Consider the following 12,262-nt stretch of genomic DNA (forward strand, 5'->3'; position numbering starts at 1 on the left):
TTGTTAAGCATGTACTAGCACACTACTTGTCTAGTTCCTAAGACTTTGTGAGATATTTTTGTAAAATTACCTTTTTAAAAAAGTTTTTATTTAAATTCCAGTTAGTTGACATACAGTGTGATATTAATTTCAGGCGTACAATATAGTGATTCAACACTTCCATACAACACCCAGTGCTCATCACAACAAGTGCTCTCCTTAATCCCCATCACCTATTTTACCCACTCCCCCACCTCCCCTCTGGTAACCATCAGTGTGTTCTCTACAGTCCAGAGTATGTTTCTTGGTTTGTCTCTCTCTCTCTCTCTGACAGGAGAAAAGAGAGAGAGAGAGCAAAAGTGGGGCAGGGGAGCAGCAGGCAGAGGGAGAAGCAGGCACCCCACTGAGTAGGAAGGTCAATCCCAGGACCCTGAGCTCAATCCCAGGACCCTGAGATCATGACTGGAGCCGAAAGCAGATGCTTAACCGACTGAGCCACCCAGGCGACCCCCTCTCTCTTTTCTTCCCTTTGTTCATTTGTTTTGTTTCTTAAATTCCACATAATTAAGAATTTTATTTGACAAAAGCAAAAAGTGAATTGAACAAACTCCTTTTAGAAAAAGTTTTGAGCACTTGAGTTACTTTCTATAAAGAGAATGAAGAATGCTCTTTGTTTTCAGATAGGCACACATTCTCCTCCAACATATACATAAAATTCCTTTTTAGTAAGATTTATTAGAAATAATTGTGCTTTCTTATGTGTTAATGCCATTATTATTTTCCACCAAATAGCTCAATCAGAGATTGTTTAATCCTTCTAACAAACATACTTGTAAAATTCTTTAAAGTATGATTTCTGTTGCTCTGAAAAGGAGCCTTTCCCTAGAATTTAAAGAGGATATGAAGGTAGCTGGGGATTATCTCAGGATACCAGAACAAAACAACTTGATTAATTGTACATATTCTGCTTTTAGAAGATTTCGTTTGGATTATTTTTTTAAAGATTTATTTATTTATTTATCAGAGAGAGAGAACGAGCAGGGGGAGCGGCAGGCAGAGGGAGAAGCAGGCTCCCGTTGAGCAGGGAGCCTGATGTGGGACTCGACCCCAGGATCATGACCTGGGCCAAAGGCAGATGCTTAACCGACTGAGCCACCCAGGTGTCCCTGATGTGGATTATTTTTGACCACTCATTGATATCATGGATTTCATTTAACATATTTTTGTAAGTGATAGTGCCCACATTGATTATCTCAGAAATATTGCACACCAGTGAACAACTTTGATTATTCACAATTGTAAAATGGCAGGGTCAGAATATAATACATAAGATATATCCATATTTATTCCCTTAGTTTATGAAAAAAGTATTGAAATCTGCAATAAAACTCAACAAAGATATCGCTTAGAAACTCTAACATTTATGGCCAGGTTTTGTTGTCATAGTCATTGAGGACAGATGAATAACTAAACCAAACGAGAAGATATAATTTGTTCCAATAATGAATGCAATCTAATAGGCATACTTAGAGTCAAATAGAGAAGTAGAGGAATCGTATATACAAGACAAATTGGTAAAGCTGCCCTTCACCAGAATAGACTGTTATTTCATTAAAATATGTTAAACATGGTGAAGAAAGTTACAACCTCTGCAAAGTGTATTATTTTAAGTCCTGAAAGTAAGGTCTCAGAGTTTAGGCTCAGCCAAGTGCTATAAATACATTAATTAAAAAATTAAAAATTAATTTTAAGCTCATTGTGAGACAAAGCATCATGAATATAGACAATAAAAATTACAAACCTGAAAACATTAATATTTCACTGTATAAATGACTAGAGAGTGCAGGTAAAGTATAATGAACGTCAATCAATGTCGGTTAAGCCACAATGATTTACATTAAAATGGATGTTGAAATATACCTTTAGCTTATGTTCTTTTCTGTTGATAATGACAGCTGTAATCTGTTGGTCCATAAAAATAAGAATAGTACAAAGCAGAGCTGGAATAATAGCAGCTATTACTGTCCACCATGGATTTGGACCTAAAGGTGTAACAAACCAGCCACGATCGTCTCTGGTAGGCTGCAAGAAATAAAACAATGTATACAGTTAGTAACTGGATTAATGAATACCTAATTCAATTATGTCTTACAGATGCTACCAGGAAAGCCCTAATTATAAATTGATATGCTAAATGAGCTATACTTAATAATAATAGTCATATTTACAAAGCATTTATAAGATACAAGTCACCAGTCTAAGCACTTTAAATATTTTAACTCGTTTTTCCTTCACAACACTCTAAAGAAGGTGCAGATAGTAAAACCGAGGCATAGCGGGGTCAGTAGATTGCCCAAGGTCCCAAAGGTGGTAAGTGGTGGAAACAATTTAAACTCTGACAGACTGGCTCAAAAATCTATGTTCTTAATGAATACCTATAGTACATAAAATATTAATATTTACCATTTACAGTTGGCAAATTTATTTACATTTATAAATAGCACATTGACAACTGTATATAACTCTTATTTTAGATGTGTCCACAGGTCATTATGTGAAAATGGCAAAAAGACACTTGGTCATATCAGGAGCTCCGGGATTGGTTCTAAACATTGCCAGTGCCTGAGATGAGTCCCAAAGAAATTCATTTTGACATTCTTTGAGGACCTCCCAGTCCCGTTTGACAGGTGAAAAAACTGAGGCTCAAAGAGGTTAAGTAACTGGACCAAGGTTACACACTTAGTTAGTCACATGGTCAAAATTCTATTCCAGACCTAATTTTATGTTTTCCAAAGCCCTATCCACTGTGCAATTTTTCAAGATAATGCATTTTCCTTTACTTTCAAAATGCTTCCTTATCTTTCAGGAGTGTTGTGTATGGATATTCTTACTGGAATAATTGACAGGAAATTTTTTCAAGTGGCCTCTAGATTCCATTTCTGTTTTTTTCTTTTTAATATTAGACCAAAATTTTAGCCACGTTGTGGGCCTTTTAATGAATGCTCTATTAATCTATATTCCTTATATTTTCATGAAAACCTCAAGTAGTAGGATTATAACCATCATCTAAATGAAGATTAGACCTAGAGATGGAGAAATAGATTATAAATGGTATGATAACTTCACCTTGAAAACACTTGGTACTTGTAGTTTTGGAGATGGGATCCCAATGGCATAGTCAATTAAAACCATACACAGAATTGTAAGAAAGACAGCAAAGTCACTCACTATGGATCGAACCTAAAAATAATGAAAACACTTGTCACTTAAAGAACTATAAATAGTAAGGAATACTCAAGAACATAATCCAGAATCACAATTTATAATTAGTTTATGACACAGTATCATAATATTATATTTTATACTTACTATAATATTATCATTAGCTCTGTCAGAACCTGAATATATACTTATGTATTCTGTTATTAAGATGGATATGCACTCAACCTTTCTAGAATGAGGCATTATGTAATAGCTACAATGGTGATTGCGTTGTTTTCAGTTTTTAAAATGTAAGTTTATTATGAGCTCAAGTGTGTGAATATTTACAACACAGAATAAGATTGCATGGCCAGAATCTGGCTGAATTTTAGGATTTTGTCTCCCACAGGTAACATTTTAATATGATAAACCTAAAGCATAATAAAAGAATCTATTTATATTGAAGAAGCACAATATTTTGGCTGGTTTATCTGGGATGTTAAGTATGGCAGCAGGGAATGTGTACAATAGAGTGGGAAAATTTTAAAGTTATTCTGTGTAAGCCAGATATTTTTTCTTTTTTTTTAAATTTTAATTCCAGCATAGTTAACATATAGTGTTATATTAGTTTCAAGTGTACAATATAGTGATTCAACAATTCTGTATATTACTCAGTGCTCATCAAGATAAGTGTATGCCAGTTTTTAAAGCCATTTTTCATTTATAAAGCCATCTTTGAGAAAAAAAATCCTTATTACAAACATCAACTAGGTATGGCTTCTATTAGGATGACCTTATGACACATACACCCACACAAAATGGAGGAGATTATTGTTTCAACTTACCAAAAAAAATTTGTATCAATCAAATTGAGCTTTGGGAGGGGAAAGAATTAATCTTCCGCCTTAGGGAAGGAAGAGGTGACAAAAACAGAAGTTTTCTCTGGAAGAAACAGTTCTTAAAACATTTTCTTAGAGTAGAATTTTGATCATAATCTTTAGCTCATCCCTAAAAAGCTTGTTTTCTTGTTCCTTTTCTTTCTTTTTTCTTTTTTTTTCTTTTTGGCTGAGTCAGACATTATAGGTGTTACTTTGCAGTGTTAAATATTGAACTAAGCTGTTTCTCTGTTTACTTTCCTCTCCAAATATGCAGATGTAAACGTGGTGGGTTAGGGGGAGGGACTGACACTTTAAAAATGAAAAAGAGAATAGTGTTCCAATGAGTCTTGCAGGGGCTTTCCCAATTAGAGAATGTAACTGTGGCTCCTAGGAGGTATCTGTCAGGCTGGAATAGCTCCCACTGTTCACTGGGCAAGAAAGTGACAATCAGGAATGCAGTGTGGGCTTCGGATTTCCAAAAGCGTAAGTGGGAGGGTGGGAGTTTATCTTTGGGATCTGAAGTTAGCATAAAAGCTTCGAGGGCATGTGCCGTCCTAGCACCTGTATCACAAAATGATTTCTCTTCACCTCTTTCCCCGCACCTCACTCCTAACCTGGCAGCTCCCTCACACACACACACACACACACACACACACACACACACACACACACACACACAAACAGCCTTTTAGTGGCTCCTTTGATGGCAGCAATTGCTATTTCTTTTGTCTTAAAACACATATGACTCTATCACATGCTTTATGTTGGTTTATGTTTGGATCAGGAAAATTCTAGTCTAAGTACCTTGGTTGGAAAATAGCGGCTAGTCTTGAACTGCTTCAGGGTAGCTGACAGAGTAACTGTGGAAAAGAACAGGATCACCGACCAAAACAGAACATCTGGTACATATGGGTGATCGTGGCCACAGGCTCGTCCAATGTATTCTCCATGCAATGATTTGCATTCCTGCCAGAGGAAGTAAAACAAATGGAGCTAGTTAAGAAAGGAAAGGACACATTTCTTTCAGAAGACTATCGTCTAAGATCAACTGTAGTTGAGATGTTGAAGCTCTTCATCTGTGGCTCTCAACGACTTAATAGACATCCGAGTAAGCTTTATGAATTCTCTTTGGATAGGTAGTGAGCAATATTGGAGATTTATATTATGTTCAAATTGAACATGAACCACTTTTAAAATTTTTGCTTTTTTCAAATTAAATTTAAATCTATATAACTAATTGATCTACCAATCAATGTATATTTAACCTCATATCCGCTAAGTTCCTAACACTAGATTTATTGGAAATATGACATATGTGATAGTATGTGGTTACTAGGGTCAACACTACACCAAGACATTTAAGTATATCATCTTAATTAATTCCCACATCAACCCTATGAAATAGGGAGATGTCATTATTTCTATTTCCTGTCTGAGGAAACTGAGACATAGGGAAGTTAAGTAATTTGCTGTGGCCTCACCGCTGCTGGACAGCAGAGCTTTGGTACAAACATGGTGCCTACGGTGGGAATATTTTTGCACATTAAAGAAAAACAGTAATTTTGTGGAATTATCTTATCCAAAAGCTATCAAGAAAGATGAGAAAGCAACAAGAAAACCATGATACATTCTTAGTAGAATAAAATTGGGAGTCAAAGATGTGGCTCAAATTTAGATCACAGAACAAAAGAGAGGAAATTACTACATGAGCAAGGCAAAGCTCATATTTACTATGATTTCTCATTTTTTGGTTTTTTCCTGATATATATTTTTATAAGCCCCTGAAGGATCATCCTAATTACTACCTTAGCCATGAGGTGGCAGCAAAGGCAAAAAAATTTCTTTTCTCCAAGAAAAACTGAGCATTTTAAAACATTAATATTTTGAAATGAAATAAAAAATTCTCTTTTAAACTCATCTTGGTTTCTCTTATTTTATATTGAAGATTAGATTACTTAAGTATTACTTTTTTTTTTTTTTTTTCAAAAGAGAAAATCATGATTTAAGTGATCCGGTGACCTCATTAGTAGTACTTGAGATATTCTGGACCTAAAGAGAAATTGAATTTATTGAGGATCCTTCTGCTTCTGTACCTTCAAAAGATTTTAGAATAGATCACAGATAGCCACATTTTTATCTAAAAACAAACCAACAACAAGTAAAATCTGTTTAGAGCAGCTACCCCTAAGGCTAGGATTCTTGAAAAATATTGTTAACTTACCTTATGATTATCTAAAAGAATTGTCCCCTTTTTTAATCTAGCCCCAAATATTTTCCTTGCAAGCTAAAGTTGAGTTCCAGTTATCCATATTAAGCTAAGACAGAGCACAATAACTTGGTTAATTAAAAGACCAAAGAAACCACATTTACCTAGCCATAATTATGGTTTTATTTTCCTTCTCTCAAAACTCTTAAAAAATAAAGCATCAAAAATGAATCCTTGCATTTTTAGTCTTTTCTCTTGCCCCTGTCCAGAGATGCTAGTAGAGCAATCATTAAGCAAAGTAATGGTTAAGTAGAATGGCAAAACACAAAGAGGAGCTAGAAGCTCCACTGCAAACACATCATTTGTAGATTTGTGGCTGTCTTCAGTCTTTTGTGCAGATATAAAAGTCTTCTAAATATTCCTTGGACTTGGCTGGGTCTTGTTCTCAATCCTTAAGAACATAGATGCCACTTAAAGGATCATTTAACAGTCATATAATCTATAATAAATTGCCAGTAGCTTGCCTTGTTACTTTAATTCAAAGCAAATTTGAAAAGGGTGGGTTTTTTTTCTTCCTTTGTGGGGGGCAGTATGTTATTTAAAAAGAAAAATTATGACCTACAAAATTCTACATTTATTTTCTGGTTTTACCCCTAACACATACACACACACACACACACACACACACACACACACACACACACACACACGAACCAGTCCTAAGATTTAAGAGTGAAAACCAAATCTAAATTCTGTTCTCTTTTTTGAATCTAACATATGGTTTCACATACAAAAATTTAAAAAATGATTGTTGACAAACTCATTTCTACTAATTATTCTTCAAACACATTCTAAGTTTCAATTTTATAAGTTTACAAAAATTTAGTTCGGTAAGAAATAAAATATATTTATTTTGTTAATAAGAAGAAATTAAAGTTGGCATTAGTATATTCCCCCTTATATATGTACAAGCTAAATATGTAATTCTGAGACAATTGCTAGTTAATTGCATGTGAATATTTTAAACCTTGCTTAGGGATTCCTTGTAATGACTGATTTTAAGATTTTGTTAAATACATTTATTTATTTATATAAGAGAAACTTACATATTCTAGCTTGCCACAAAAGACCTGAGTTAAGCATTACTCACAATGGCCAAAATATGAAAACAACCTATATTTCTGTAGATGGATGAATGAATTAAGAAAATGTGGTATAAATATACAAAGTTATATCAGTTACCCTTAAAAAAGAAGGAAATCCTGTCATTTGCAAAAAACATGAATGAACTTGAAGGACATTATGCTAAGTGAAAAAGGGCAGACATGGTAAGACAAATACTTCATGATTTTACTTATATGTGGAATCTAAAAAGTCACCCTCATAGAAGTAAAGAGCAGAGTGGTGTGTTTACCAAGGGCTGGTGGGGATGAAGAAGGGAAAATAGGGAAATACTGGTTAAAGGGCCCAAAGCTTTAGTAATGGGGAATGAATAAATTCTGAAGATCTATTATATAACATGATTACTATGAATAATGATACTGTGTTATATGGTTGACATTTGCTAGGGCAGTAGATCTTAATGGTTCTCACCAAAAAAAAAAAAAAAAAAAAAGAGAGAGAGCGAGAAGAAGAATGGGAAAAAAAGGAAAAGGTAACTATGTGAGGTGATGGATATGTTAACTTGCTTAATTGTGGTAATCATTTCAGAATTTATACATACATCAAAACATCATGTTATACATCTCAAATAGATACAAGTTTTATTTGTCAAACATACCTCAAAAGCTGGAAAACAAAATGAATCGAAACAAAACACTTGTATTAAATAGTAAATTTGTGATATGAAACTGTTTTTCAAAACAATCATTAAATGTTTATTGAATACTTACTATGCATATAGCAGTGTGGGAGAATCAAAGAAAGCTAAAATTCTTCACTCTTGCTGAGTTAGCAAGGTGTAAATTATAATTCATGAGATACATAACAATTCAATAAAAACTTTTCAAATGAATAATATGTAAAGTAAATGTTCTATCACCATTTTTATAAAACCAGTTATAATAGCCATTAGCACAGTGTTTTGTTAATAAAATGCTAATGATTATGCTGGGGCAAAAACCCAGCATAATAATTAAGAGCACAATTTAATGGTCTTCATTGACTTAAAAATTACAAGTTTTTTTCATTATGTAGCATTCCCTTTGGTGATAAAGGCTATTTCTGGTCAAGATTAGCAATTTTCCATTGCAAAAACTGCTTTTAACTAATGAAAAATAATATGAAAATTTCTGCCAGAATGTTAACACCTACTACAGAACTTAAAAATAAAAAAGAAGTGCAAGATTTGCTTTGATTGCAAAACATTTTTTACTATACTCTGTTTGACCCTAAAACTTTTAACATCTAAAATTAATTCATGACTAGCCAGATCACTTGTGCTATGAGTGTTTTGGAAGTTTATTATTAAGGATTTGCCATCACATAGAATAAATACTATCATTTAACAGTAAATTATTAAGGAAATACATAACACATAGAATAAATTATCATGCTAAATAACCTAGAGATGGGATTATTGGGTTTCTGCATTGAAGGGAACACCAAGATGAGGTGCACAAGCAAGAGGCTCTTTAGACATATTATCTCTACAGTTTACACAAAGGGAATGTAAATGGAAGATACACTGCGGAATAGATCAACCATGATCCCATGCTTAAATTCTGAATAACTGTAGCATTCTTTCTTGCTCAACATTTCTTTTATTGGTCCATTTAAATGGCTCTCTGAAAAGAAACAGTCTGTTAATGTTATTTTTCTAGGGACAAATAGATGGAACATAATAAATATTAATTATAACAGAAGAAAACAAGAATAAATGAAAGCTTATTCTAGAGAAAATGATTAGGATAAGAAAAAAAGTCATAAAATATAGGTTAAGATCGAATTTTAAACTAAGGGCAAGTAATTTGATTTTCATTCTGAAAGAAAACATTTAATGGGAAAAATTGAGAAAATAGGCAATAAGTCAAATGCTCTTATAAGAATCATACTTAGAGTTTTGTGATATTTGTACAACAGAAAAAGATTTCTATGTTCCACTAACTGGATCACTTGCTAAAATAGTATGTGTTTCATAAAATGAACTAGAATTCATTTAGAGTTATGCTGATGGTTATAATGGGATTTGAGCTTATACAGGTAAGTAAAGTGGCAGGAGCTCTAGATTGTAATGTTCATAACTAGAATAATTCAGATTCTAATACTTACTAAAATCAAAACATTCAATTTCTCCGATTATGAGATTAGATTGAACAGAAGGATGCAAATATAGATGGAAAAAGAGGAGCACAAACATTATAAGATACTAGGAAGAATTGAGAAATGCATATATGAGGAGATAGAAAAAAGAAATCACAAGACAAAGGGAGCCAAAATTTTTAGGTACAGGATTTAACCCTGATAGGGAAAAAAAATCTTTGCCATTCCTTTTCTTGAGAGGGAGATAAGAAGAAAATGTAAGTAAGAAAGCCTTTCCTGGGGCACCTGGGTGGCTCAGTTGGTTAAGTGTCTGCCTTTGGCTTGGGTCATGATCCCAGGATCCTGGGATCAGGCCCCGCATTGGGCTCTCTGCTCAGCGGGAAGCCTGCTTCTCCCTCTCCTGCTCACCCTGCTTGTGTTCTCTCTCTCTCTCTGTCAAATAAATAAAGATCCTTAAAAAAAAAAAGAAGGAAAGAAAGAAAGAAAGAAAGAAAGAAAGCCCTTCCTGAGGAAGGTGCCAGAATTTTGTTAATAGTGAATTTTGTTCTTCCTAAAGACTTCAATATTTACACTGAAATATTAACAAACATCCCCTCCCCCTCAGCACATTCCAAACAGCTAGAGCAGTATTACAGTAAAAGAGTTCTGGGTTCTTTACACAGAAGGCCGACTTAGTTCTGCCATATGGTTTCATTTAGGTCAACACCACTCTTATTTAATGTGCCTTCAGTTAATCTTGTCATATTATGATTGATTTTAGGGTAATTCAGGCCTACTATTAGTAAAACTTAATAATGAAAGAAAACCCCAGTTTACTAATGAAAACCTAAAAATGAAATTAAAATTAAGATAAGACTTTTATAATAATTAACCATGCAAAATATTATTGCTTTAGTGGCAATAATTCATTCAAAATGTCAACAAAAGCCTGTAAGTTTCACTTACCGATACAGTTAGATTCTCCCAAATTATGTCAGAGGCAGAAATATTGGACTCCCTCCATTCCTTCAATGTATCATTGCTAGGATTATGTGGTTCTACACAGTTACACCTGAAAAGGCAAAATAGTGTCTTTTGTGAACTAAGTAGCTTTTTGTCACTATACTCAAAACAAATGTATGATGGGTTCTTCTTCCCCAGTCATAACTTTTCTCCATCTGAGAGAAAAGTAGTTAGGTCATCCTAAACTCCAAGACACAATATTTCCAGAAAGCAGGATAGATATACTGTCAGGACATTAGACTACTCTACAGTATTTTCTCTAATGAAAGAGGTCATTCCCTTTCTATCTCAGTAAGATGCAATTCTTAAAGTGTAGGTTAGAGCACAAGGCTTTTGGAGCCTTTGAAACCAGGATGGCTTCTAGGCTTTGCCATGACAATCTACCCCTAAACTATAAGTTAAATGGAAAAAAATGATAGACATCCAAATCTACTATTATAATTTACTTATTTTTATTAATATTATACAACTATATCAATTAAAGTTGTAGTTCTTAATCTGTACTCTAAAGGTCATTTATAATTTTGCAAATTAGGTTGAAGAACCCTAGGTATCTCAGGATATACTATTCTTCGTGAGGAGTGACAGTGTTATTAAAAAAAATAAATAAATACACAAAAGATTTTTGAGTACCTACCACATAGAAGGTAACATAATGAATGTTGGATGGGCATAAGAACAAAGAGAAAATCCAAGAGTTGGGTACAGTGGTATTATTATGTAATAGAAAGCAATTATTGCTCTCATGGTTCTTTATAACTTTATAAATAAATCAGAAGGAAACACAAGCAAAGATTACCAACAGATTAATGTTCTTAGATGTTAACTTCAACTTACAAATGGTTTTGTTTCCAAAAAATTCATTCATAAACTATTTGTCCTTCAGAAAGCATTTTCTTATAGAAGCATTTTATAAAAATGGTGGTTGGGCTCCCACATTAACCCATATATACTGCATAACAAAAGTTAGTTGGACTGCTGTTTTAATGGTATTAATAAACTATAGAATCTAACTACCATTACTAACATTATTTCTATAGAAAAATATCATACAGTTTCTACTTGGTAAATCCCTCTGCCTAAGCAATAGTCTCTCTTGTGTCTTCTACATCAGGAATTTGGTCTTTACACCATTCATTTATGCTTCAAAGAATATTGAGTGTCTATTACAGCAAGAAACTCTACTTGACTTGGGCAATACAAACAAGCATCCTTCCTTCTCTTACTAAGGAAGGTTAGAATATTCCCTAGCGGGGCTCACCTGGACTAGGCCTCTAAGAGGGTAAAGGTTTCCAGTGAGAAAGCTGGTGACAAGGGTTTTAAGAGATAGGATATGGAAGCATTAGCTACTATGGGCAGCTACAGTGACCTCCATGGTAGCAGAGAGAGAAGCTACAGCAAAAGGGAAACAAAGGAACCTAAAATGCAGTAATAGACATACATTAATGCAATTTATTTAAAACTATAGGTTCCTAAGTCCCAGATAGGCTGTACATAAAGCTCTGTTACTTACTGGCTGCACGGCCATGGGAATATCATTCAAGCACTCTAAATCTTGATTTCCAACACTAGTAAAGGACTGCCCAGTAGAATCCCAAAGAGGGCCTGGACTAAGACAAGGGCTCATACTAAACAAAGAAATATAGTGAGAGAAGAAGATGTGAATGTGGAAACTAATTGAGAGTCTGACTCTATCCACTTGATTCCAGAAATCTTCCTACTATTACATATAATA

At 33.9% G+C, this 12,262-nt stretch overlaps 1 protein-coding gene across 3 annotated transcripts in view; it reads right to left on the minus strand.

Moving 5' to 3' along the window:
• SLC4A10 (solute carrier family 4 member 10) overlaps window positions 1–12,262 on the minus strand; it is a 209,817-nt gene that overhangs the window by 31,358 nt on the left and 166,197 nt on the right. For all 3 annotated transcript variants that reach the window (XM_028113059.1, XM_088022143.1, XM_028113061.1), the window contains 4 exons: window positions 10,471–10,576; window positions 4,863–5,024; window positions 3,106–3,219; window positions 1,900–2,061 (listed from right to left, as the gene is read on the minus strand). In XM_028113059.1, the coding sequence (XP_027968860.1) occupies window positions 1,900–2,061; window positions 3,106–3,219; window positions 4,863–5,024; window positions 10,471–10,576 (544 nt within the window). The remainder of the gene's footprint in view (window positions 1–1,899; window positions 2,062–3,105; window positions 3,220–4,862; window positions 5,025–10,470; window positions 10,577–12,262) is intronic.

This window comes from Eumetopias jubatus, unplaced genomic scaffold, assembly GCF_037043125.1.
Source record: "Eumetopias jubatus isolate StellerSeaLion01/CBP00866 unplaced genomic scaffold, mEumJub1_p1.0 scaffold_3, whole genome shotgun sequence".
Taxonomy (NCBI): Eukaryota; Metazoa; Chordata; class Mammalia; order Carnivora; family Otariidae; genus Eumetopias; species Eumetopias jubatus.